We start from the raw sequence: 27,941 nt of genomic DNA, 5'->3' as shown, positions 1-27,941 counted from the left end.
TCCCGTTCTATAACTTTGCATGAATACAATTGTCTTCTCATTTTCTTTAACCCAAAAAACATCTGATTCTTCTAACTTTAAATGCCACTGTCTAGAGACTTGCTCTAGTCCACAAAAGACTTCTTGAAGAAGTATCCCTTGTGTTCTTTACTTTCATCTGATGTAACTCAGATCATGATGTCGATCATGATGTGCCACTAACAGGCAAATTGATCCTATAGTCTTTCATCTCCAAGAAGCAATAGGTATTACAGGACCTGTATCACAAGATCCATGTTTACTCATTCCTCCTTTATGGAGCTAACAACAGGTGTTGTATAAGTCATACAACATGCTCCCCCAGATACAATCTATTCGAGTCTTAGGTATTTTCATACCATGCTCCCCCAGATTACTCCATCTTTACTAAAAATGGCGTATCTTTAAACTTTATTATTTGGGTTTATTCTGTTAAAACTTTCTTCTTTATGGCACTTTAAGCACCGTCTTAGTATTCCTTAGTCTGCTTTCGGAACTGTAAAAGATCCAGGAATACATCTATTTCTTTTCTTTAGGGGTATTATTATGATCGTCGTACTCCCCCAGATGATCACATTCTTCATTAATGGATATCTCATATTTCTTTCTCCCCCTCGAAATGTGGCAAGAACTTTTCTGCCACAATTTCGAAAAACCATTCACAACTCTTGTGAATTGAGGAAACTTTGAGTATCTACTTCATGTATCTGATTACTTCATATGTAATGAAGTTATCTGTTAACGGTATGGGAGTACTTTTTCCTTATTCCTCATTCCATTTCGGAAACTCAAAATAGTTCTTTATCATTAGTACTTTTGCAAGTCACACTTGCATATCATTCTTATCTTTAGGTTCGTCTGTAACTTTTATTCTCTTTGGATTTATTGAGTGCTTAATGACCGTTGCACATAAGGTGTACGGTCGATACTAGGAAAGCATAATAGCTACTCCATACTTTTCTCCCAGAGTGGGACACCTTAAACGCACATGAGTCATCATATCTTTCTCCTGTCACACAGGATAAGTCTTAGCCAAAATTTCTCCTGACGTATAGGATTTTTGACATAATACTATGTCAATTTTACACAGTTACGCAGGTATTTTCCCAGACTTTCCCTGCCATGCGGGTTTTATCATAATCCTCTTTTCCCGCTATGCGGGTAATTCCCTGTAAGGAACATAAATGCCAGAATTGGCTCTTTTGACTGCATATGCAATCATGAAATCCAGAAATAAATCCGAACGCTCTTTGACACACATGCTTAATCCGACGTTGGTCAAATTAAACACGCATGTTGCTTGTTTCATCTCAAATCGTGTTGACTGAAAAATCTTCTTCATATAGAATACATAAAGACATTCGTCAACCAAGACTCTCAATGATCTATTTGTTTTCTTTTCTTGGATTAATATCCAAGAATTCTTTTCTTTTGAAGCCATTCTTTAGAGAGAACATACTCCCTCACGTTATGACCTTTCTTGGTCATCTTTCGGGTAACAAGTACCCAGCCATTCACTTTCACGAATGAAAGCATGGAAAACTTTTAGTCTGAGAAAACTTAGCCAATAATCAACAATAATGAGCATAAAAAATAACCCTACGTTGGTCTGGTTAAAAAATATGCACATTAAACTTTTTAAAACTTTATTTTTATACTCTAAATCACCGTTGTGGTAGAATTAGAATAAAACTCGTTCTTCTACATTAATTCCATATCACCGTTGGGCGGAAATGGAAATAATGCATATAACTCATAAACAATGTGATGATAGTATTTCTATTAAACAACTTTGCTAAGAAATAATCATCATCATCAACTTCATTGCAGCGGAAACAAGAAATATGCATTTCTCTAGTTCAAGAGCATTTCTTCATCTTTAACTGTTCTCTGAAAATTGATCACTTTGATACAAAATTTATCAGAGTTTAAGCTTTGAACATAAGACTCATAGAATTATAGTATTGTTATCATCAACGTTAGTCAGAAAATAACAATACCATATTTTAACTTTAAAACAAATATCTTTCTTTTGTCATAGCGGAAACTATCTGCATCTTATTTCACCCACAAGGGAAAAACAATGCTAAAAACAGTTCTTCCAATTAAATTTTCCCATTGGTTCCAATTTAATTGGAGGATAAAACTTTTACCATGCAGCGAAAACTTTACAATATTCTATTCAGAAACAATTCTGTACTCTTTTACTCTCTAAGCAATTTTAACTGGTTGGTTCAAAAATGCATTCGAGAAGCAACATTTTAATCTTTTACTTTAATTCTATTCACTTTTTTTAAAGAGCACTTTTATTTATTTGTAGCGGAAAAACATGAATTAAAAATTCATGAATTTTTTCTTTTCAGAGGCATTACTTTTACTTTTCTATTTTATAAACAAAAAAAAAATTTTGGATTAAATTTGAATAGAAAATAAAACAGAAAACTGGATGCATTAATCCAAAAATTGGACAAAAAAATAAAACACGGCCTGTGCTTTCCGTTTCCTGGCCCACGGCCTGCTCCCGCGCCGTGTGCGCCTGCCCTGGCCGAAAACGGCCCAGCCACTCAGGGTCCAGTTGGCTCGCGCACGGCTGCCGGCCTGGGCCGCCGGCTCTGCCGGCCCAGCAGCTCAACCGGCCTCAGGCCAGAGTGAGCCTGCTCCCTTTCCGGCCCAAAAGCCCGCGCCGACAGGCTAGGGTTTTATCGCGGCCGTCCAGCGGGATCGGACGGTCGACCGCGCCTATCGAGAGAACAAAAATGCCAGCGCCGCTGAGCCTGAAACCCTAAGCCTCATCCATTTCCCCTCCTCGCCCCCGCGTCTCCGTTCGTAGCCGCGGGTCCTGGCCTCGCCGGCCGCCGGCGACGCCGTTGAGCGCCACCGCGCTGCGCTGGGCTCCTCTTTCCTTTCCCCCATCTGTTGCAGAAAGAGAGGGAGACGCAGCTGCGCCTCCTCTGCATCCCTCGCGCCGTTCTCCCTTTCTGTAGACGTCTACGGCAATGCCCCGGCGGCCGGCGACGACGCCGAAAGGCACCGCGCTACCCCGCGCATCCTTTCCCTTTCTATTTCACCTTCCACCGCCACCTAGCAGAGAGAAAAAGAGAAGCTCGACGGCCTTCTCTTCCCCTCGCGCCCGACGGCGTTGTGGCGATGCGGCGGCGCCCTCCCTGTCCCCCTTGCCGGCGAGTGCGTGCACCCGTAGGTGGGCGCACCGCCGTCAAGCGGTTCAGTGGTGGCGCCCTTTGCCGGTGACCGCGTGGCCGTCCGGTGCTCTTTGCCCCGTTTCGGGGTAGGTTCTTCGTCCGACGCCTCGGCTTGCCGATGCGCGTCCGGATCGAGAGGAACGGCGCGGCCTTCCGGCAGCGCACTTTGCCCTTCTCCCCTCTTTCTTTTTGTTTTGGGGTTAGGGTTTCTCTCGGGAGGGGATTTCCTTTTCTTTTCTGTACCGAAAATCCTAAACCAATCTCTGGCTGATACCATTGATAGATGCTCTAGATCGTGTAGGCTAGGATTCCGGCAACAGTGGTGGTAGGCATTACCTTCTCCTTGTGGCTCGAGGAGCCACCGGTGCCGGCCATGGTGACGGTGGCCGGTGATGGCAAAGAGTAGTGGGCGAAGTGGTGGCGGCGCTTCCCATCAGCACTGCACTAACCCTAGATCGGTAGGGGATTAGGTGGGGTGTACGGCGTTGCAACGAACCTCGTATCGCGAGCCGCCGACCCCACCTCTTTATATATAGTGCAGGTGACAGGGGCCCGTCAACCATAGTGGGTTGAGCGCCCCCGATCAGGGCGCGGATCTAAGGGCCGTTGGGCCCACACGGTGGAGATCATCCTAACACTCTGGAGACTGTGGACAGCGGGAGACCTCTGGAGGCAGTGGACAAAAGGAGACCTCTGGAGACTGTGGACAGAGGGAGCATCTCCCTCCACTCCCATTGTTGATGCTGCTGGAGGAGAAGTTTGATACACATGAGGGGAGGAAGAATAGGGAAGGGAGGAGGACGAAGGCCCATGGTAGCGCCATGACGACAGAAGGAATGAGAGAGTGGGGAGTGAGGTGAAGAGATCAAATATTTATGGGGGTGTGTTGTGACATGTGAAGGCATTGTCATTTAATTAAGGAGTTGTTTAGTTAGCTCACACTCAAGAGTCTCTTTCAGATAGATTTTTCTGGGGGACCTCCGAAAAGTGTGGATAGTCTGAAAAAAGGAGGAATCTCCCTCTTTACTGCTGCAGAGGAAGAGGTTGCAGGAGGAGGAGGAGGAGGGGGAGGAGGAGAAGGAGGAGGGCAGCGGCGCCGGCATGGGCTCAAGGTGTTCGTGTTGGAAGAGGTGGTGCCTTTAGAGAGGAGATAGAGGAAATGCCATGGCAGAGAATGAGCACCGAGGCAGCTATGTTACGCATCGGCGACAAGGGGGCATACGGCGCCCGGTTGGCTGGGCTTAACGCAGTCACCGTGGTTGAACACGGCGCCGCACCGCGTTGACGGAACGGAGCCAATGCAGAGCAGCATGACTGTCATCGCGTTCCCGGCGGCAAGTGCGTCTAGAGCTGTGGCGGCTGCGCGTGGGGAGACAAAACTTAAAATGTTCGACGGAATGCCACACTAAGGTATTCCTAGTTGACCCGGCATATTGCAAAAAACACCATGATAATTTTTTTAAAACAAAGACTTAAGAGCCCGGCTTTAAATTAATAAAGCCATCGACCGACCAAGATTGCAACCAACAAGAACGACAACCGGAGAGCTAGGAAAAGGAAAAGCCATGAACCGAATGATACAAGGATGTTAATAGAACATCTTACAACACAACCCACTCAACAAGCACTCAAACCGAAAGTAATGAAGCGTCCCTTGAAGAAGGGGTAGCCCTTGACACCTGGTCACTGAAGCAGAAGACGAATACACCACAAAAGGAGCAGCCGACTGCCTAAATAACGCTATGACCGACACATGCGTTAAGAACCACGGAGATCCCACACACTCTTTCTCCCTCAGTGAAGAGGTACCCTACCCCCTTTTCAGGGATTCAAGGACGCTGCACCTGTTGGGCGAAGTAGTCGTTCACCCTAGACCTAGGAAATGTGTTGTCTTAGGTTACCAAGGCAGAACAATTGCATGTGACCGTCTCGCCGCGGCGGGCAGACCTCGACAACACAATGTTGCTGCCCGCTGATGACCAAGCCAAAAGAGGATAAGTTGCATGGGAAACATATTGAAAGCAAAGGAACATAAAGCTAGGGGGGACGACAAGCATCCAGACCAAGTGTTGCAGGCACTAGGAAGGCTCAGGGACTTGACGAATCGCAGCAACGCTGATGTCGGGGAGGGGATCCCACAGAGAATCGAGGGTGACGAACTACCACACAATAGGACGACACCCACAGGCGAGCACCAAACAGAGTATAGTAGACCAGAACTCGTCGGCTCAACACCAAAGCCACCTCTCAAACAAAGTTGGCACCAATCACACACATGCTAGACGACGCCCCTAGGGAGGTCACAACGCCACCGCTGAACCCGAATGGGATTGTAGGTTTTCACCTTGGATCGAGGGGGGAGAGGAAACCTCGGTGATGCCTCCTACAAGGAGCACAACACCAGCGAGGGTTGCCACCATAGTGATCGGCCAGGCCAAACAGGGACCTCTCTTGGTCTCGATACTCATACCACCTAGCCTGTCATACAACTCAACTGGTGACCAACGACCATTAGTGCCAACGGCTAGATCCGCCGGGAAGTAGAGGGGAAGATGTGGCACTGACCTTTGAATCGGATGCCAGAGGCGACCCTGCAGCCCACGAACCACGCACCGCACTCGGCGTCGCCTCGCCGGACCGCATCAATAGACGCCCTTGCCGCTCAGACAATGCCGCCTCTCCACTCGTGGTTCTTGCCTTGGTACCCACAGTCCCTTCACCCAAGCAAGGGAGCAGTCGAGACCTCACCGTCACCATCATCAGCGGCCGCGCAGGTTATCCCAGTGTCTGCCTCCGGCGGTGGCAAGAAGTGGGGAAGGGAGGAGGTACCCTAGTTACCCTCAAATCGCCCACATGGATTTTGCTTTTTTTCCCAAGACCTCCACAAATCTCATTTCATCGCGAAAATTGGCATGCATGTGAAACACACATCAATGTTTGTTGAAAAAAAAACAGAATTTTTTGAAATTTTTACATATTTTTTCGATTTTACTGTAGCAACGGGTGCACGTGAGCTCGAGCTCACACACTCCATGTCCCTATTATCTCCTGTTAACTGTCCTTATTTCTGCCAGGCAGTGCTCATGAATGATAAAAGAATCGAGAAAATCAAATTGCTCCTCTGTTTAAATAGCACTCCTACCATTCTCCACATTCACATGTGCGTTCCTCATGGTCCATGCGCTGAGCTGTGGCACCCTCACCGTGGCACTTCCATTGTTGAAGGCATACATGTGGGCCCTGCCAACATCGGCGAGCACCGCTGGATAAACTCTGGACGTGATGCAAACCCTACCACCACCACCGAAGCTCTCCACCGCCGACCGATCAATCTGCAAGGCAGCATCCATCCATCCATTTTCAACTCTGACATATAGGAAGTGAATAAAAGGAGAAATAGCAGAGCCTCCTTAGCTTACCAGAGTTCTGAGAGATATCTTCCTCTCCTTTGCAAGATCAAGTTCAAAGAAGCCTCCATAGGCTGGTGTGTACCGTGATGGTCTGATGGAAGACCTGTGCAAAGAAAAGAAAAAAAATCAATTCAGTTTTCGGACTTTTATGGAGAAGACTAGGCAAAATTAAGTAAAAAAACATAAGCACTGACCTTCTTAAATCAGAGCACATGAGTATCATGTACTTTTGCTGTGACTTGTAGACTCTGAAGTGCACGACAGTGTGCTCATCCATGTTGTTGGAGGCCAGAATAACAAGTCCAAATGGCCCTATACCACCATGAACCGATGCACCGGCTTCACAGCAATGCTTCTCAGGGTCCAAAAGCCAGGAAGGATTAAAAGGTTCGGCGGCATTGATGGACGTCAGCTCAAAATATATCTCCACATCAGCCTGTTTCAAGAAAACTTGTGCCTGATTAGCTACAGTTGTTCTTAAAAATACACTGACACACCAAAGCTTCAGAATATATACCTATCCTTCTCCTGAAAAATGCACTATACAAATAATTAGTAATTATCAGAAGGCCCTACAGTTCTTACTGGCATGACACATTTTGAAATAACATAAATTCTCCCAAAGACCAAGTAAGCCTGACTGTGAAAAGGAAACTACCTGAAAAGTATCAACTCCATTGATCTCAAACATATCTCCCTTGTTGAGCTCTAGTCCTTGATGGTTGATTTCATTTGTTCGAAGGGACTCAATCTCATCAACTGGCCATTGCAACAACTGCTTGCCATCACTATCTAACCAAATCGTCCTGGGGATTGTCTAAACATAATAAAAATTGAGCTTAAATATGCTACATTGATTTGCTAAATCAGTTAAATCGTTATTCCAATATGATATGAAACACGGCCAATTAGGGGCGGATTTTCTTACATGGATTCCTGCCCAACCTTTTGCAACATCATCTGAGCGACAATCTGCCTCCTGAGACCAACCCCATATGATCCTCCTGCCCTTTTTCGAGTCAAAGAATGACTTTGAAGCATAGAAATCGCCATAATCGATCCTCAGCCACAGCCGACAGTCATCTACGATAGTATCTGGCACAAAGGCATCACGTTTGAGATCATAAACCCCAATCAAGTACTTGTCAAAGTAACCCACGCTCATTTTGAGGGCATGCTTGGCGCCTCTTGGGATTGATACGGACATGTCCAGTCCACTGTTATTGCCCGGCAATACCGCAAAGAAATCCGGGCACTCCCACATATTGGACAAATTATGAGAATACAGTGGGTGATCAACTCTTGTCCAACTCAGAAAGTCTTCACTCTTGTACAAAAGTGCAGCGTTGTAGCTGTACAGCTGAGCACCAACTGCTATCCTCCATAGTCCATCTGGTCCGATCCAACCGGTCGTCGGATCCCTGAAGCAGCTTCTGTTCAAACCCGGTACTACCGGTTGGATCACTGGGTTATTGCCTGCTTTCGTCCATTCTCGCAGGTACGGGTCAGACGGATTCTTGGGAAACAAAAGGTTTTGGACCTGACAGTTGTCTCTGCTGACACCGGTGTATAGGATGACCGGTTGACCACCAGACAGAATTGTGGCTGAACCGGTCCAGCAGCCATCTATGTCACTCGGATTATCCGGTTCTATCACGGGTTCAAGCTGGATCCAGTTGACGAGGTCTGTCGAAACTGAATGGCCCCAAGCTATGTCACCCCAACACCAGAGGGCGCAGTGGGGGTTATACTGGTAGAAATTATGGTAGATGCCTTTGTAGTACATTAGTCCTGAAATATTTATAAAGGAAGTATAAGTTGTAGAATACTGCAACTCCTTTTTATTTAGAGGTGTTTGTGCTGAGATATTCATACCACATGGATCTTTTGTGTCGTCATAGATTCCCAAGGATCGCCAATCCATCGGATATTTGGAAAAAAGTGAGAGAATGCATGTCAGTTTCATGCAACAGATGTAGAATGATCCATGTGGCCAGTTATGGAAGGGAAAAGCGCCATACTTTGCCTAACTGAATTTGATCTGGCCAAAAGTAACACTAACGGTGGAGCAAATATGGACAATATGGAAATGGCATAAATCTTGGCGAGAAGGTACATAGCACTATTTCTGCAATGAATACTTCTATTTTATTTTGCGCAAGCATCTATGGCTATCATCATCTTATGGCAGTATTACTCAAAATCTAACTACAGCATTCAGCAAGAGACTTGCACAAGCAATGAGCTGGCCACCAAACTTTTTCCATCGTCTCTATTCATTTTTTTACACGAAAAAGACAGTTCTGTAATGATAGTACTGCCAAAAATATTATGTACATTTTAACAAGCATATTATTTAATACTGGCACACAAAATTAAGATTGAGTAGTGTGTTCAACTTGGCTTCTCCACGTGGGCAAGCCACTAAACAATCAGATCACATGATTTTTCATGGACCAAGAGGCAAGAACAAGAAAACACACATGAAAGCAGAGTGGCATACACCAACAGATGATCCAGAAAGCAGAGATGAAGCCTAAAGGAAATAAAAAGAAAGGAAACCAAACCAGAGACATGATCAGATGAACATACCATTGATCCAGTTCCTGGGAGGCTGGAAGTGGTAGGCAGTCCTATACGTCGTGCTGACAATATAGGGGACCTCTGGAGACTGTGAACAGGGGGAGACCTCTGGAGACAGTGGACAGAAGGAGACCTCTGGAGACTGTGGACAGAGGGAGCATCTCCCTCCACTCCCATTGCTGCTGCTGTTGGAGAAGAAGAGGTTGGTTACAGAGGAGGAGAGGAAGAAGAGAGCAGGGAGAAGGACGAAGGCCCAAGGTAGCGCCATGGCGACAGAAGGAATGAGAGAGTGAGGAGTGGGGAGAAGAGATCAACGATTTATGGGGGTGTGTTGTGACATGTGAAGGCGCCGTCGTTTATGGAGCTGTTTGGTTAGGTGACACTCAAGAGTCTCTTTCAGATAGATTTTTCTGGGGGGCCTCCGGAGAGTGTGGACAGTCTGGACAGAGGAGGAATCTCCCTCTTTGCTGCTGCAGGGGAAGAGGCTGCAGGAGGAGGAGGGCAGCGGCGCCGGCGTGGGCTCAAGGTATTCATCGCCATGCTGGAAGAGGCAGTGCCGGTTTAGAGAGGAGATGTAGGAAATGTCGTGGCAGAGAATGAGCACCGAGGCGGCTGTGGTGTGTGTGGGCGGCACGGGGGCATACAACGCCTGGTCGGCTGGACTTAGCGCCAGTGACGGACCCACGATTGGCTGACGCCCCAGGGAAGAAACTAATGGTCAAAAAACACCTAAAACCCCAACTTTAAGGCATACAAAAGTCAAACTATGTTGCATAACTAACCAGATCCCAAACACAATATTCAATGGCAGTATTTTTTCAATGATGGTCAACTCATAAAGTAAAACATAGCAAAAATGATATATAGCAGAAATAATAGTACAAAAGATGGTACCAAATCAAATGATTTATTGATCTGAGCTTCCCATGAATACATCTTCAATTGTAGAAGAAGGTAAGCCTGCAATGATTTGAAATGCAAATCCGTACATCTTCAATAGATATAATACGAGGAAAGTTATCAATTGTTTGAGTTAAAGGACCAGTTCCCGTAGATCCCGCGGTTTGAACTTGAAAAAAAAATATTTTTCAAGAACAGCTCGAGAGGGGCAAGAGGTTCCTGAATTTCATTAAAAAAAGAGAGAATTGCCCGGTTAATTAGGGATAGCTGGTTGAAAACCAGATACAAACACATGCACACACACCTACAACACGATTGATAAAGGAACAACCGTGCAAAAACAAAATATCATTGTCTTTTTTCTCTTATTCGTTTTGCCTTCCTGTAAAATTACATAGAAACAAAAAATACTAAATCGATTTCAACATTTTACAAAACTGTAGACTTACAAGACTAAGGGAAGGAAACAACACTGAATTTCAATCAAGTTATCAAACAGTGGCATTTGCTAACAGGGTTGAGATGAGCAGCAGGGATACCTGTGCTTTGCGTGCGAGCTGCTGTGGCAGAATTGAACTGGGCGCCGGCCTCCGGGGTTGCACCTCTCCTCGAGACCTGGACTGGGCGAACAGGGCGATCGCCGCCTCGCCGGGGCTGCAGAGGAAGCCGTCAACCAAGATTCCAAGGAGCAGAAGAAGGGGAGGACTGGACTGCCCTCTGCCGCACAGGGCTGGCCGGCTCCCGGCTGGGCATGGCGAACGAATAATGGGTCGGCCGGCGGCGAGCGTGTGGCGGCAGGCAGGCGGCAGCCCAGGCAGGGTAGGGTTCTTTTCTTTCTCGTCAGAGTGCTCGCGCAGCCGCACGGTCGCACTGCTTCTCTTTTTTTTTTTATCACTGTGTATTATTGGGCTTAGTCTCAGGCCTAGCTAGGATTAGAAGTGGGCTACGCCCCAGGCCCAATTCTTTTTTCTAGATAGGGCTGGGAAATTTTCTGACGCCCCAGGCCATTGCCTCCGGCAGATCCTATATATAGCGCGCTAGAGAGCAACAAATTGAGGAGCGTTTCTTCGGAAGCCTCCCAAAGGGTCACTTGGGATGGGCTAAGAGCGCGCCACTCGGCCGCCACCACAATGTCGCGCTCTGGGCGTTTCCTCCGTTTTTTTATTTTTCCGCACACGTTTTCGGCCTTTTAGATGTTTGGGAGGAGGGGGGGGGGGGGCGAGGGGGTCGGCTTTTCGGCTTTTCATCGGTTTTTCTTAACTTCTCGACAAAAAAAATACAAGAAAAACATGTTTTTTTTCTCCACGAGAGGCGCGGCCGTGCCTTTCGGAAACGGAAAAAAATGTGTTTTCTTTTTTTTATTCCACGAGAAGTTTCTTTTTCAATTTCCGAGAGGCATGGCGGTGCCTCTCGGAAATGAAAAAAAAAAGCATTTATTTTCTCCCGTGAGAGGCACAGTTTTGCTTTCGCGAGAGGAACGGATTTGCTTCCACAAGAGCCACGGCCATGCCTCTCGGAAACGAAAAAAATATATTTTCATCTTTTTTCCTTCCGCGAGAGGCACGGCCGTCCTTTTCAAAAATGGAACAAATGTTTCTTTTTTTTGCTTCCACGAGAGGCACGGTCGTGCCTCTCGGAAAGGAAAAAACGAGCTCCCGGTGTGGTTTTTTCGTCCGGTTTTTTCGTGAAAAAAAGTTCGTCAAAACCTATCAACATTGGATCTATTTTTGCAGATCTCTACGCGAGGACCCAATTTTTTTTCTTTTTATATTTTCTCTTCTTTTTTTACTTTTATTTTTTAGTTTTGTTTTTTTCCTTTTTATTTCTTTTCGTATTTTCTTTTTAAAAAATTTGAGAAACTAAATTCGTGAATATTGTCTAAATCATATATATATTTTAAAATCATGAACACATTTTTTACAAATATGTGAACATTTTTCGAAATGCATGAATAATTTTGCGAAATAGGGCATTTAATTAAAATTCGTGACCATTCTATCCAACTGTAAACATTTTTTCAATTTAAAACTAATTTTTAAATAGTACATATTTTTAAAATTTCTTAAACAATTTTTACAAATTCGTGCACATTATTTTAAACCATGAACATTTTTTGAATTTCTGAACATTTTGTTGAAAACATGATTTTTTTAATTAACGAATATTTTGGAAATCACTAAAAAAATAATGAATCGCAAGCATTTTTTATTGCTTTATTTTTATTTATTAAAATTGCAAAAGAAAATCCGAACTTTTGTAATCCGAATTATCTAAATAGAAAAAACAAGAAAAACAGCAAATAAAACAAAAAATAAAAAAAAGGAAAAAATCAAAATTAATAAACCGAGAGCTCGGACATGGGCCGGCCCAAACGGGCGCGCTGTGGAGCGAGGGATGCGCACTGCCGCATAGGATCACCCATTGGCTGGGCTGCCTGGGGCCAGCTCCATCGTTGCTTAGCGCAGTAACACGAGGGAGCTCCTATTCGACGCATTTTGCGTGAAATAGCCACCTGACGCACGCGCACGGACCCCCTGACTGGGCCGGCCTAATAGTGGGCGTTGTAGCGAGCGCGTCTGTTTGCAGTAGCGCAGCGATGTTAAAAAAAGCACGGGAAGTCTTGCTAGGATTCAAAATCTAGACCTCCATCTTATGTAGGAGAGCAGCTAACTAGTAGACCAAACAAGCGTTGGTGCAAAAGGGTGAGCGTGCTGGTATAAGAGCTAATTCCATGGCAGAATCCAAAAAAAATGAATTTCTTCAAACATTCCTTGGAAATTGTGAATTTGTATTAACGACGAGCAATGTTTGAAAATCCGACAATTTTTTGAACAACTCGGACACATTTTCCAATTTCAAAAAATAAAAAACTTGAACATTTTTCGACATAAACAATTTTTGAAATTCCTGAACATTTGCTGAAACCTGAACAAAAAATTGATAATGAATTTTTTTGGAAGCTGCAAACATAATTTTTAAGAAAAAAATGAATTGTTGAATAATTTACCCTAAAAATTTTAAAACTCGAATATTTTTGAATTGTTGAATAATTTTTTTAAAGCACAAACATTTTTTGAAATTCCCGAACATTTTCTGATTAAGTGTTCGAGCGCATCGAGAGCTGTGGCGGCCGGGCATGGGGAGATTGAGTGTTCGACGAAATGCTGCACTAAAGTATTCCCACTTGCACCAAGGTATTCCTACTTGACCCGGCGTATCGTAAAAAACACCATGATACATTTTTTAGAACAAAGATTCAAGAGCCTGGCTTTATATTAACAAATCCATCAACTGATCAAGATTACAACCAACAAGAAAGGCAATCATCAGAGAGCAAGAAAAAAGAAAAGCCAAAAGCCAAAATATACAAGGATGTACTAAAACAACTTACAACCCAACCCACTCGACAAGCACTCAAACCGAAAGTAATGAAGTGTCGCTTGAAGAAGGGGTTGCCCAAGCATAAGACAAATACACCATAAAAGGAGCAGCTAGCCACCCAAAGAACGCTACCACCGACGCATCATTAAGAACCATGGAGATCCCCACCTTCTATCTCCCTCCCCGAAGAGGGACCCTACCCCCTCGTCTGGGCTTTAAGGATGCCACGCCGTCGGGCGAAGGAGTTGTTCACCCTAGACCTACGAAATGTGTTGTCTTGAGGCCACGTAGGTAGAACGACTGCATATGCCCCCCTTGCCACCGCGGGCAGACCATGACAACTACAATGTTGCTGCCCGCCAATGACCAAGCCAGAAGAGGATAAGCCGTAGGGGAAACATATTGAAACCAAAGGAACAAAGAGCTCAATGAAAACGACAAACATCCCGAGCAAGTGTTATAGCCACTAAGAAGGCTCGGTGACTTGATGAACCACCGCGACGCTGATGTCGGGGAAGGGATCCCATGCGGGATCGAGGGTGACGAACCACCGTGCAATAGAAGGACGTCCACGGGCGAGCACTAAAACAGAGTATAGCATATCAGAACTCGTCGTCTCGACAACAAAGCCGCCTCTCAAACAAAGCTGGCACCCTTCACACATAGCACCACTCACATGCCTCCCCCATGCTAGACACCACCCTCCCCAAGAAGGTCATGACGCCACTGGCTTATCCGAATGGAACCTCGGTGGTGCCTCATAGGAGCGCAACTCTTGCGGGCGTTGTGACCATCGTGATCGACCAACCCAAATAGGGACCTCTCTTGGCCCGCATACTCATACCACCTTGCCCGTCATACAACCCAACCGGTGACCAACGACTAGATTCGCCCGGAAGTGAGTCAGAGAGAAGATGAGGCACCAACCTTTAGATCTGATGCCAGAGACCACAGCCACAACCCATGAACCACCCACCACACCCTTGCCGCTCGAACGATATCGCCTCTCCACCCAAGGTCGCCGCCTCGGCACCCAAAGTCCCTCCGACCGAGCAAGGGAGGAGCAGAGACCTCACCATCACCCTCATCGGCGTCCGCGCAGGCAATCTCAGTGGCTGCCTCCGACAGTGGCGAGGAAAAGAGAGGAAGGGAGGGCGGGTACCCTAGTCACCCTCGAATCGCCCGCGTGGGGACGATGCGAGAGCCAGACATTTTTTCCATTGAACTTCCCACCATAAATAGAGGCAGTGTACTTTTTGCAACAATAAAGACGAGTCAGCGGGACATCTCAACACCGTGAAGGGGCATAAGACATGTTTGCTCACCGAGTCTTGTAACCACTTTAAAACGTTTCAAGAGATTCTTATGTGTGACTGAAGTACTCATCCCGTGAATTTCATGACTAGTGTGTGTTTCTATAAAAATTGATACAAGTAACTGAGATGGGATGGGCATACTAAGTAGTAACTACGTACAATATATGAATACTGAGATCAAAGAAATGATAGGCTATTTTTTTCCTGCCGAATGTCCTTATTTTTGCCAGGCAATGCTCATGAATGATGGTAAAAGAATCGAGGAAATCAAATTGCTCTGTTTTAAATAGCACTCCAACCCTTCTCCACATTCACTTGTGCCTTCCTCATGGTCCATGCGCTGAGCTGTGGCACCCTCACCGTGGCACTTCCATTGTTGAAGGCATACATGTGGGCCCTGCCAACATCGGCGAGCACCGCTGGATAAACTCTGGACGTGATGCAAACCCTACCACCACCACCGAAGCTCTCCACCGCCGACCGATCAATCTGCAAGGCAGCATCCATCCATCCATTTTCAACTCTGACATATAGGAAGTGAATAAAAGGAGAAATAGCAGAGCCTCCTTAGCTTACCAGAGTTCTGAGAGATATCTTCCTCTCCTTTGCAAGATCAAGTTCAAAGAAGCCTCCATAGGCTGGTGTGTACCGTGATGGTCTGATGGAAGACCTGTGCAAAGAAAAGAAAAAAAATCAATTCAGTTTTCGGACTTTTATGGAGAAGACTAGGCAAAATTAAGGTAAAAAAACATAAGCACTGACCTTCTTAAATCAGAGCACATGAGTATCATGTACTTTTGCTGTGACTTGTAGACTCTGAAGTGCACGACAGTGTGCTCATCCATGTTGTTGGAGGCCAGAATAACAAGTCCAAATGGCCCTATACCACCATGAACCGATGCACCGGCTTCACAGCAATGCTTCTCAGGGTCCAAAAGCCAGGAAGGATTAAAAGGTTCGGCGGCATTGATGGACGTCAGCTCAAAATATATCTCCACATCAGCCTGTTTCAAGAAAACTTGTGCCTGATTAGCTACAGTTGTTCTTAAAAATACACTGACACACCAAAGCTTCAGAATATATACCTATCCTTCTCCTGAAAAATGCACTATACAAATAATTAGTAATTATCAGAAGGCCCTACAGTTCTTACTGGCATGACACTTGTCGAAATAACATAAATTCTCCTGAAGACCAAGTAAGCCTGTCTGTGAAAAGGAAACTACCTGAAAAGTGTCAACTCCATTGATCTCAAACATATCTCCCTTGTTGAGCTCAAGTCCTTGATGGTTGATTTCATTTGTTCGAAGGGACTCAATCTCATCAACTGGCCATTGCAGCAACTGCTTGCCATTGCTGTCTAGCCAAATCGTCCTGGGGATTGTCTAAACATAATAGAAATTGAGCTTAAATATGTTACATTGATTTGCTAAATCAATTAAATCATTATTCCAATATGATTTGAAGCACAGCCAATTAGGGGCGGATTTGCTTACATGGATTCCTGCCCAACCTTTTGCAACATCGTCTGAACGACAATCTGCTTCCTTAGACCAACCCCATATGATCCTCCTGCCCTTTTTCGAGTCGAAGAATGACTTCGAAGCATAGAAATTGCCGTAATCGATCTTCAACCACAGCCGACAGTCATCTACGATAGTATCTGGCACAAAGGCATCACGTTTGAGATCATACACCCCAATCAAGTACTTATCAAAGTAACCCACGCTCATTTTGAGGGCATGCTTGGTTCCTCTTAAGATTGCTGCGGACATGTCCAGTCCAGTGTTATTGCCTGGCAATACCGCAAAGAAATCAAGGCACTCCCACATATTGCACTCCACAATATTGGATAAGTTCTGTGAATACAGTGGGTGATCAACTCTTGTCCAACTAAGAAAGTCTTCACTCTTGTACAAAAGTGCAGCAGTGTAGCTTTTCAGCTCAGCACCAACTGCTATTCTCCACAGTCCATCTGGTCCGATCCAACCGGTCGTCGGATCCCTGAATTGGCTTCTGTTCAAACCTGGTACTACCGGTTGGATCACTGGGTTATTGCCGGTTTTGGTCCATTCTCTTAGGTATGGGTCAGACGGGTTCTTGGGATGCACAAGGTTTTGGACCTGACACTTGTCTCTGCTGCCACCGGTGTATAAGATGACCGGTTGACCACCAGACAGAATTGTGGCTGAACCGGTCCAGCAGCCATCTATGTCACTGGGGTTATCCGGTTCTATCACGGGTTCAAGCTGGATCCAGTTGACAAGGTCTGTCGAAACCGAATGGCCCCAAGTTATGTCACCCCAACACCAGAGGGCGCAGTGGGGGTTATACTGGTAGAAATTATGGTAGATGCCTTTGTAGTACATTAGTCCTGAAATATTTATAAAGGAAGTATAAGTTGTAGAATACTGCAACTCCTTTTTTGTTTAGAGGTGTTTGTGCCTGAGATACTCATACCACATGGATCTTCCGTGTCGTCGTAGATTTCCAAGTATCGCCAATCCATCAGATATTTGGAAAAAAGTGAGAGAATGTCAGTTTCATGCAACAGATATAGAATGATCCATGTGGCCAGTTATGGAAGGGAAAAGCGTCATACTTTGCCTGACTGAATTTGGTCTGGCCAAAAGTAACACTGACGGTGGAGCAAATATGGACAATATGGAAGTGGCATAAATCTTGGCGAGAAGGTACATAGCACTATTTCTGCAACGAATACTTCTATTTATTTTGCGCAAGCATCTATGGCTATCATCATCTTATGGCAGTATTACTCAAAGTCTAACAGCAGCATTCAGCAAGAGACTTGCACAAGCAATGAGCTGGCCACCAAACTTCTCCATCGTCTCCATTCATTTTTGACACAAAAACGGCAGTTCTGTAATGATAATACTGCCAAAAATATTATGTACTTTAACAAGCATATTATTTAATACTGGCACACAAAATTAAGATTGAGTAGTGTGTTCAACTTGGCTTCTCCACGTGGGCAAGCCACTAAACAATGAGGTCACATGATTTTTCATGGACCAAGAACAAGAAAAAACACACGAAAGCAGAGTGGCATACACCAACAGATGATCCAGAAAGCAGAGATGAATGAAGCCTAAAGGAAATAAATAGAGAGGAAACCAAACCAGAGACATGATCACATGAACATACCATTGATCCAGTTCCTGGGAGGCTGGAAGTGGTAGGCAGTCCTGTACCTCGTGCTGACAATATAGGGGACCTCTGGAGACTGGGGACAGGGGGAGATCTCTGGAGACAGTGGACAGAAGGAGACCTCTGGAGACTGTGGACAGAGGGAGCATCTCCCTCCACTCCCATTGCTGCTGCTGTTGGAGAAGAAGAGGTTGGGTACAGAGGAGGAGAGGAAGAAGAGGGCAGGGAGGAGGACGAAGACCCAAGGTAGCGCCATGGTGACAAAAGGAATGAGAGAGTGAGGAGAGAGGAGAAGAGATCAAGGATTTATGCGGGGGTGTTGTGACATGTGAAGGCGGCGTCGTTTAAGGAGCTGTTTAGTTAGGTGACACTCAAGAGTCTCTTTCAGATAGATTTTTCTGGGGGGGCCTCCGGAGAGTGTGGACAGTCTGGACAGAGGAGGAATCTCCCTCTTTGCTGCTGCAGAGGAAGAGGCTGCAGGAGGAGGAGGAGAGCAGCGGGGCCGGCGTGGGCTCAAGGTATTCATCGCCATGCTGGAAGAGGCGGTGCCCCGGTTTAGAGAGGAGATGGAGGAAACGCCATGGCAGAGAATGACCACACCGAGACGGGTGCGGTGCGTGTGGGCGGCACACGGGGGCATAAAGTGCCCGGTCGGCTGGACTTAGCGCCAGTGGGGGAGCCAGGATTGGCCGCCGCCCCAGGCGAGAAACTAATGGTCAAAAAACACCTACAACCCAATTTTAAGGCATACAAAAGTCAAACTATGTTGCATGACAAACCAGATCTGAAACACAATATTCATGGCAGTATTTGTTCAATGATGGTTCAACTCATATAGTAAAACATATAAAAAATGATATATTGATCTGAGCTTACCATGAGTACATCTTCAATTGTAGAAAAAGATAAGCCTTCAATGATTTGAAATGCAAATCAGTACATCTTCAATAGACATAATACGAGGAAGTTTATCAATTGTCTGAGTTAAAGGACCTGTTCCCGTGGCTCCCGAGGTCTGAACTTGAAAAACAGAATGTCACTGTCTTGTTTCTCTTACTCATTTAGCCTTCCTGTAAAATTACATAGAAACAAAAGTGCTAAATCGGTTTCAACATTTACAAAACTGCAGAATTACAAGACTAAGGGAAGGAAACAACATCGAATTTCAACCAAGTTACCAAACAGTGGCATTTGCTAGCGGGATTGAGATGAGCAGCAGGGATACCTTGGCTTTGCGTGCGAGCTGCCGTGGCGGAATTGGACTGGGCGCCGGGCGCCGGGGTTGCTCCTCTCCTCGAGACCTGGACTGGACGAACAGGGTGATCGCCGCCTCGCCGGGGCAGCAGCCTGCAGAGGAAGCTGTCAACCAAGATTCCAGGAAGGAGAAGGGGAGGACTGGACTGCCCTCAGCCGCACGGGGCTGGCCGGCTGGGCATGGCGAACGGATAATGGGTAGGCCGCGGCGGGGCACGGCGGCCGGCGGCGAGCGTGTGGCGGCAGGCAGGCGGTAGCCCAGGCAGGGTAGGGTTATTTTCTTTCTCGTCAGAGTACTCGCGCAGGCGCAGCCGCACGGTCGCACTGCTTTCCTTTTTTTGATCACTGTGTATTATTGGGCTGAGTCTCAGGTCCAGCTAGGATTAGAAGTGGGCTGCGCCCCAGGCCGAATTCCTGTTTTCTAGATATAGGGCTGGGCAGACTCAAGAAAAAAAAGATATAGGGCTGGGAAAATTTCTGACGGATCAGGCCATTGCCTGGGCCCAGCTCCACCGTTGCTTAGCGCCGTAGCCGTGGTTGAACGCGACGCCGTACCGCGTCGGCAGAATGGAGCCGAGGTGGAGCACCATGAGCGGCACTGCGTGCCTGGCGGCGAGCGCGTCGAGAGCTTTGGCGGCCTGGAGTGGGGAGACTGACCTGAAGATGTTCGACGGAATGCCGCACTAAGGTATTCCCACTTGACCCTAAAAAAAAGTATTCCCACTTGACCCGGCATATCGCAAAATATATCATCATAAAAAAAAATCTATATCTATACATAATTCCATCTCCACCTAATAATAAAAAACTACTACTTCCGTTCATCCGTCTTAAAATTACCTCTGAAGTTGACACAAATTATCCACTATGCCACCTATAAGTGGAAAAGCAATCCGCTCCGCTACATGGACCTTTTTTGGGTTTATATACTGTGTGATCCCTAACTAAACACAACAACACAACCAGCCCACTAGCCAGATCCTTACTCCACCACCCAGATGACCTGATTTCAACCGTAGCCCCTCTTCTTTTTCTTTTTCACTTCTCCTTTATTTAAATTCAAATACTTTTAAAAATATTTATATCTTTTTAACCCTAACTCCAAATCTAACATGTTGTATGTGAAAATCGCTCAGAAAAATATGTAGATTTCGAATATGCTATTATCTTGCATGTTACTCATTTCTAGAATAAAGCTTATGATGCAACCTTAATTACTTCTCTATATAGGGTATTTTAGAAATGCCTATTACATATGTATCCTATCCCATTTAACTTGAGTAGATATGATTGTTTAATGCTCTCACAAAAGATAGTATTGGCACTATAAGGGGTGTTGATTCCTACTAGCTACCATATGCTAAAGCTTACAATTGGTACATAGTCATTCGATTTCCTATCGCGTTGTGACGCCCGCGATTTAATCGTACACTAATCATGCACGCAAACGTGTACGATCAAGATCAGGGACTCACGGGAAGATATCACAACACAACTCTAAAAACATAAATAAGTCATACAAGCATCATAATACAAGCCAGGGGCCTCGAGAGCTTGAATACAAGTGCTGATCATAGACGAGTCAGCGGAAGCAACAATATCTGAGTACAAACATAAGTTAAACAAGTTTGCCTTAAGAAGGCTAGCACAAACTGGGATACAGATCAAAAGAGGCGCAGACCTCCTGCCTGGGATCCTCCTAAACTACTCCTGGTCGTCGTCAGCGGCCTGCACGTAGTAGTAGGCACCTCCAGTGTAGTAGGAGTCGTCGTCGATGGTGGCGTCTGGCTCCTGGGCTCCAGCATCTGGTTGCGACAACCGAGAGGAAAAGAAAGGGGGAAAAGCAACCGTGAGTACTCATCCAAAGTACTCGCAAGCAAGGATCTACACTACATATGCATGGGTATCTGCGTAAAGGGGCAATATCGGTGGACTGAACTGCAGAATGCCAGAATAAGAGGGGGTACCTAGTCCAGTCAAAGACTACGCTTCTGGCAGCCTCCATCTTGCAGCATGTAGAAGAGAGTAGATGGTAAGTTCACCAAGTAGCATCGTATAGCATAATCCTACCCGGCATCCCCTCCTCGTCGCCCTATGAGAGAGTGACCACCGGGTTGTATCTGGCACTTGAAAGGGTGTGTTTTATTAAGTATCCGGTTCTAGTTGTCATAAGGTCAAGGTACAACTCCGGGTCGCCTGTTACTGTGACACGGCTATTCGAATAGATCAACTTCCCTGCAGGGGTGTGTTGGGGAACGTAGCAATAATTCAAAATTTTCCTACGTGTCACCAAGATCAATCTAGGAGATGCTAGCAACGAGAGAGAGGAAGTGCATCTTCATACCCTTGAAGATCGCTAAGCGGAAGCGTTACAAGAACGCGGTTGATGGAGTCGTACTCGCGGCGATTCAAATCGCGGAAGATCCGATCTAGCGCCGAACGGACGGCGCCTCCGCGTTCAACACACGTACAGCCCGGGGACGTCTCCTCCTTCTTGATCCAGCAAGGGGAGATGAGAAGTTGAGGGAGAACTCCAGCAGCACGACGGCGTGGTGGCAATGGAGCTCGTGGTTCTCCGGCAGAGCTTCGCTAAGCACTACGGAGGAGCAGGAGGAGTTGGAGGAGGAGAGGGCTGCGCCAGGCCAGGGGGTGCGGTGCCCTCCCACCCCCCTCTATTTATAGGGGCAAGGGAGAGGGGGGCCGGCCCCCTCCAGATGGATCTAGAGGGGGCGGCGGCCAAGGGGGGAGGCTTGCCCCCCAAGCCAAGGGGGGCGCCCCCTTTAGGGTTTCCCCCAACCCTAGGCGCATGGACCCTAGGGGGGTTTGGTGCCCAGCCCACCTAGGGGCTGGTTCCCCTCTATATTCAGCCCATAGGGCCCTCCGGGGCAGCTGGACCCTCCTGGTGGACCCCCGGAACCCTTTCGGTGGTCCCGGTACAATACCGATATACCCCCGAACACTTCCGGCGACCGAATAAGGACTTCCCATATATAAATCTTCATCTCCGGACCATTCCGGAACTCCTCGTGACGTCCGGGATCTCATCCGGGACTCTGAACAACCTTCGGTAACCACATACTATTTCCCATAACAACTCTAGCGTCACCGAACCTTAAGTGTGTAGACCCTACGGGTTCGGGAACCATGCAGACATGACCGAGACACCTCTCCGGCCAATAGCCATATTGGCTCCCACATGTCCCACGATGATCTCATCGGATGAACCACGATGTCGGGGATTCAATCAATCCCGTATACAATTCCCTTTGTCCATCGGTATGTTACTTGCCCGAGATTCGATCGTCGGTATCCCAATACCTCGTTCAATCTCGTTACCGGCAAGTCTCTTTACTCGTTCCGTAACGCATGATCCCGTGGCTAACTCATTAGTCACATTGAGCTCATTATGATGATGCATTACCGAGTGGGCCCAGAGATACCTCTCCGTCATACGGAGTGACAAATCCCAATCTCGATTCGTGCCAACCCAACAGACACTTTCGGAGATACCTGTAATGCACCTTTATAGCCACCCAGTTACGTTGTGACATTTGGTACACCCAAAGCATTCCTACGGTATCCGGGAGTTGCACAATCCCATGGTCTAAGGAAACGATACTTGACATTAGAAAAGCACTTAGCAAACGAACTACACGATCTTGTGCTATGCTTAGGATTGGGTCTTGTCCATCACATCATTCTCCTGATGATGTGATCCCGTTATCAATGACATCCAATGTCCATGGTCAGGAAACCATAACCATCTATTGATCAACGAGCTAGTCAACTAGAGGCTTACTAGGGACATGTTGTGGTCTATGTATTCACACATGTATTACGGTTTCCAGTTAATACAATTATAGCATGAACAATAGACAATTATCATGAACAAGGAAATATAATAATAACCATTTTATTATTGCCTCTAGGGCATATTTCCAACAGTCTCCCACTTGCACTAGAGTCAATAATCTAGTTCACATCACTATGTGATTGTAATGAATCCAACACCCATGGGGTTTGTTCATATCTCGCTTGTGAGAGAGGTTATTAGTCAACGGGTCTGAACCTTTCAGATCCGTGTGTGCTTTACAAATCTCTATGTCATCTTGTAGATGCAGCTACCACACGCTACTTGGAGCTATTCCAAATAACTGCTCTACTATACGAATCCGGTTTACTACTCAGAGTCATCCGGATTAGTGTCAAAGTTTGTATCGACGTAACCCTTTACGACGAACTCTTTTATCACCTCCATAATCGAGAAAATTCCTTAGTCCACTAGTTACTAAGGATAAGTTCGACCGCTGTCATGTGATCCATTCCTGGATCACTATTGTACCCCTTGACTAACTCATGGCAAGGCACACTTCAGGTGCGGTACATAGCATAGCATATTGTAGAGCCTACGTCTAAAGCATAGGGGACGACCTTCGTCCTTTCTCTCTCTTCTGCCGTGGTCAGGTCTTGAGTCTTACTCAATACTCACACCTTGTAACACAGCCAAGAACTCCTTCTTTGCTGTCTATTTTGAACTCCTTCAAAATCTTGTCACGGTATGTATTCATTTGAAAGTACTATTAAGCGTTTTTGATCTATCCTTATAGATCTTGATGCTCAATGTTCAAGTAGCTTAATCCAGGTTTTCCATTGAAAAACACTTTTCAAATAACCCTGTATGCTTTCCAGAAATTCTACATCATTTCTGATCAACAATATGTTAACAACATATACTCATCAAAAATTCTATAGTGCTCCCACTCACTTCTTTGGAAATACAAGTTTCTCATAAACTTTGTATAAACCCAAAATCTTTGATCATCTCATCAAAGCGTACATTCCAACTCCGAGATGCTTACTCCAGTCCTTAGAAGGATTGCTGGAGCTTTGCATACTTGTTAGCATCTTTCAGGATTGACAAAACCTTCTGGTTGTATCACATACAACCTTTCCTCAAGAAAATCGTCGAGGAAACAATGTTTTGACATCCCATCTGCAAGATTTCATAAATAATGCAGTAACTGCTAATATAATTCCAACAGACTCTTAGCATCGCTACGAGTGAGAAAGTCTCATCGTAGTCAACTCCTTGAACTTGTCGGAAAACATCTTAACGACAAGTCGAGCTTTCTTAATGGTGACACTTACCATCATTGTCCGTCTTCCTCTTAAAATCCATCTGCACCCAATAGCCTTACGACCATCAAGTAGTTCTTCCAAAGTCTATACTTTGTTTTTATACATGGATCCTCTCTCGGATTTTATGGCCTCGAGCCATTCGTCGGAATCTGGGCCCACCATCGCTTCTCCATAGCTCGTAGGTTCATTGTTGTCTAGCAACATGACTTCCAAGACAGGATTACGTACCACTCTGAAGTAGTACGCATCCTTGTCGACCTACGAGGTTTGGTAGTCACTTGATCTGAAGTTTCATGATCACTATCATAAGCTTCCACTTTAATTGGTGTAGGTGCCACAGGAACAACTTCCTGTGCCCTGCTACACACTAGTTGAAGTGACGGTTCAATAACCTCATCAAGTCTCCACCATCCTCCCACTCAATTCTTTCGAGAGAAACTTTTCCTCGAGAAAGGACCCGTTTCTAGAAACAATCACTTTTCCTTCCAGATCTGAAATAGGAGGTATACCCAACTGTTTTGGATATTCTATGAAGATGCATTTATCCGCTTTGGGTTCGAGCTTATCAGCCTGAAACTTTTTCACATAAGCGTCGCAGCCCCAAACTTTTAAGAAACGACAGCTTAGGTTTCTCTAAACCATAGTTCATACGGTGTCGTCTCAACGGAATTGCGTGGTGCCCTATTTAAAGTGAATGCGGTTGTCTCTAATGCCTAGCCCATAAACGATAGTGGTAATTCGATAAGAGACATCATGGTATGCACCATATCCAATAGGGTGCAGTTATGATGTTCGGACACACCATCACACTATGGTGTTCCAGGCGGTATTAGTTGTGAAACAATTTCCACAATGTCTTAATTGTGTGCCAAACTCGTAACTCAGATATTCATCTCTATGATCATATCACAGACATTTTATCCTCTTGTCACGACGATCTTCAACTTCACTCTGAAATTACTTGAACCTTTCAATAATTCAGACTTGTGTTTCATCAAGTAAATATACTCAGCATCTACTCAAATCATCTGTGAAGTAAGAACATAACGATATCCACTGCATGCCTCAGCACTCATTGGACTGCACACATCAAAATGTATTACTTCCAACAAGTTGCTTTCTTGTTCCATCTTACTGAAAACGAGGCCTTTCAGTCATCTTGCCCATGTGGTATGATTTGCATGTCTCAAGTGATTCAAAATCAAGTGAGTCCAAACGATCCATCTGTATGGAGTTTCTTCATGCATATATACCAATAGACATGGTTCGCATGTCTCAATCTTTTCAAAAAACGAGTGAGTCCAAAGATCCATCAACATGGAGCTTCTTCATGCGTTTTATACCAATATGACTCAAGTGGCAGTGCCACAAGTATGTGGTACTATCATTACTATCTTATATCTTTTGGCATGAACATGTGTATCACTACGATCGAGATTCAATAAACCATTCATTTTAGGTGCAAGACCATTGAAGGTATTATTCAAATAGACAGAGTAACCATTATTCTCCTTAAATGAATAACCGTATTGCGATAAACATAATCCAATCATGTCTATGCTCAACGCAAACACCAAATAACAATTATTTAGGTTTAACACCAATCTCGATGGTAGAGGGAGCATGCGATGCTTGATCACATCAACCTTGGAAACACTTCCAACACATATCGTCATCTCACCTTTAGCTAGTCTCCGTTTATTCCGTAGCCTTTTATTTCGAGTTACCAACACTTAGCAACCGAACCGGTATCTAATACCCTGGTGCTACTAGGAGTACTAGTAAAGTACACATTAATATAATGTATATCCAATATACTTCTGTCGACCTTGCCTGCCTTCTCATCTACCAAGTATCTAGGGTAGTTCTGCTTCAGTGACCGTTCCCCTCATTACAGAAGCACTTAGTCTCGGGTTTGGGTTCTACCTTGGGTTTCTTCACTAGAGCAACAACTGATTTGCCGTTTCATGAAGTATCCCTTCTTTCCCTTGCCTTGAAACTAGTGGTTTTACTAACCATCAACAATTGATGCTCCTACTTGATTTCTACTTTCGCGGTGTCAAACATCGCGAGTTGCTCAAGGATCATCATGTCTATCCCTGATATGTTATAGTTCATCACGAAGCTCTAATAGCTTGGTGTCAGTGACTATGGAGAACCATCACTATCTCATCTGGAAGATTTACTCCCATTCGATTCAAGCGATTGTAGTACTCAAACAATCTGAGCACATGCTCAACGATTGAGCTTTTCTCCCTTAGTTTGCAGGCTTAAGAAACTTGTCAGAGGTCTCATACCTCTTGACGTGGGCACTAGTCTGAAATCCCAATTTCAATCTTTGGAACATCTCATATGTTCTGTGACATTTCAAAACCGTCTTTGGTGCCACAATTTTAAACCGTTAGCATTACGCACTGAACTATCACGTAGTCATCAAAACGTGTATGTCAGATGTTTCGCAACATCTACAGACGACGCCCGAGGTTCAGCACACCGAGCGGTGCATTATGGACATAAGCCTTCTGTGCAGCAATGAGGACAATCCTCAATATACGGACCCAGTCCGCATAATTGCTACTGTCAACTTTCAACTAAATTTTCTCTAGGAACATATCTTAAACAGTAGAACTAAAGCGTAAGCTATGACATAATTTGCAAAGACATTTTGACTATGTTCATGATAATTAAGTTCATGTGATTATTTAATGAACTCTCACTTAGATAGACATCCCTCTAGTCATCTAAGTGATACATGATCCGAATCGACTAGACCGTGTCCGATCATCACGTGAGACGGACTAGTCATCAACGGTGAACATCTCCATGTTGATCGTATCTACTATACGACTCATGTTCGACCTTTCGGTCTCTTGTGTTCCGAGGCCATGTCTGTACATGCTAGGCTCGTCAAGTCAACCTAAGTGTTTCGCATGTGTAAATCTGGCATACACCCGTTGTATGCGAACGTTAGAATCTATCACACCCGATCATCACGTGGTGCTTCGAAACAACGAACCTTCGCAACGGTGCACAGTTAGGGGGAACACATCTCTTGAAATTTTATTGAGAGATCATCTAATTTATGCTACCGTCATTCTAAGCAAATAAGATGTAAACATGACAAACATCACATGCAAATCATAAAGTGACATGATATGGCCAGTATCATCTTGCGCCTTTTGATCTCCATCTTCAAGGCGCGGCATGATCACCTTCGTCACCGGCATGACACCACAATCTCCATCATCGTGTCTTCATGAAGTTGTCTCGCCCACTATTACTTCTACTACTATGGCTAACGGTTAGCAATAAAGTAAAGTAATTACATGGCGTTTTTCATTGACACGCAGGTCATACAATAAATTAAGACAACTCCTATGGCTCCTGCCGGTTGTCATACTCATTGACATACAAGTCGTGATTCCTATTACAAGAACATGATCAATCTCATACATCACATATATATAATTCATCACATCCTTTTGGCCATATCACATCACATAGCATACCCTGCAAAAACAAGTTAGACATCCTCTAATTGTTGTTGCATGTTTTACGTGGCTGCTATGGGT

The 27,941-nt window shown here is 45.2% G+C and overlaps 2 protein-coding genes across 9 annotated transcripts; both read right to left on the bottom strand.

Annotated features, from left to right (window-relative positions):
- Positions 1-6,137: 6,137 nt before the first annotated feature.
- Positions 6,138-10,969, bottom strand: LOC123143325 (fructan 1-exohydrolase). Of its 6 annotated transcripts, none has more exons than XM_044562202.1 (8): positions 10,651-10,969; positions 9,221-10,330; positions 8,504-8,512; positions 7,557-8,419; positions 7,287-7,445; positions 6,823-7,064; positions 6,638-6,731; positions 6,138-6,550 (listed from the first exon to the last, which is right to left on the bottom strand). In XM_044562202.1, the coding sequence occupies exons 2-8, from the start codon at positions 9,477-9,479 to the stop codon at positions 6,344-6,346; spliced, it is 1,833 nt and encodes a 610-aa protein (XP_044418137.1). In that variant the 5' UTR covers positions 9,480-10,330; positions 10,651-10,969; the 3' UTR covers positions 6,138-6,343. The 6 variants fall into 6 exon arrangements, with proteins under 6 accessions (XP_044418137.1, XP_044418138.1, XP_044418139.1 ...); XM_044562203.1 differs by having other exon boundaries at positions 10,106-10,330; XM_044562204.1 differs by having other exon boundaries at positions 10,106-10,171.
- A 3,893-nt stretch (positions 10,970-14,862) lies between these two features.
- Positions 14,863-19,541, bottom strand: LOC123143324 (fructan 1-exohydrolase). Of its 3 annotated transcripts, XM_044562198.1 has the most exons (9): positions 19,202-19,541; positions 18,970-19,046; positions 18,853-18,887; positions 17,269-17,277; positions 16,305-17,182; positions 16,035-16,193; positions 15,571-15,812; positions 15,385-15,478; positions 14,863-15,297 (listed from the first exon to the last, which is right to left on the bottom strand). In XM_044562198.1, exons 5-9 carry the CDS (start codon positions 17,175-17,177, stop codon positions 15,091-15,093), a joined length of 1,575 nt encoding a protein of 524 aa, XP_044418133.1. In that variant the 5' UTR covers positions 17,178-17,182; positions 17,269-17,277; positions 18,853-18,887; positions 18,970-19,046; positions 19,202-19,541; the 3' UTR covers positions 14,863-15,090. The 3 variants fall into 3 exon arrangements, with proteins under 3 accessions (XP_044418133.1, XP_044418134.1, XP_044418132.1); XM_044562199.1 differs by having other exon boundaries at positions 18,853-19,046; XM_044562197.1 differs by lacking the exons at positions 18,853-18,887; positions 18,970-19,046; positions 19,202-19,541 and adding an exon at positions 17,974-18,819.
- Between the last annotated feature and the right edge of the window lie 8,400 nt (positions 19,542-27,941).

The sequence above is a fragment of the Triticum aestivum genome, chromosome 6D (assembly GCF_018294505.1).
Source record: "Triticum aestivum cultivar Chinese Spring chromosome 6D, IWGSC CS RefSeq v2.1, whole genome shotgun sequence".
Lineage (NCBI taxonomy): Eukaryota > Viridiplantae > Streptophyta > Magnoliopsida > Poales > Poaceae > Triticum > Triticum aestivum.
Note: the sequence above shows the minus strand (reverse complement) of the source record. Positions and strands in the feature narration are given on the sequence as shown.

Excerpts from the sequence above, each read along its gene's own strand:
- LOC123143325 (XM_044562200.1), bottom strand. The coding sequence starts at position 9,479 with ATGGCGCTACCTTGGGCCTTCGTCCTTCTCCCTGCTCTCTTCTTCCTC. Across the intron at positions 8,513-9,220 it reads TCCCAGGAACTGGATCAATG|ATCCATGTGGTATGAATATC; the intron begins GTATGTTCATCT and ends ACGACACAAAAG. Across the intron at positions 6,732-6,822 it reads ATGTGCTCTGATTTAAGAAG|GTCTTCCATCAGACCATCAC; the intron begins GTCAGTGCTTAT and ends TTCTTTGCACAG.
- LOC123143324 (XM_044562197.1), bottom strand. The coding sequence starts at position 18,232 with ATGGCGCTACCTTGGGTCTTCGTCCTCCTCCCTGCCCTCTTCTTCCTC. Across the intron at positions 16,194-16,304 it reads AAGGTTGGGCAGGAATCCAT|ACAATCCCCAGGACGATTTG; the intron begins GTAAGCAAATCC and ends TATTATGTTTAG. Across the intron at positions 15,813-16,034 it reads ATGGAGTTGACACTTTTCAG|GCTGATGTGGAGATATATTT; the intron begins GTAGTTTCCTTT and ends TTCTTGAAACAG.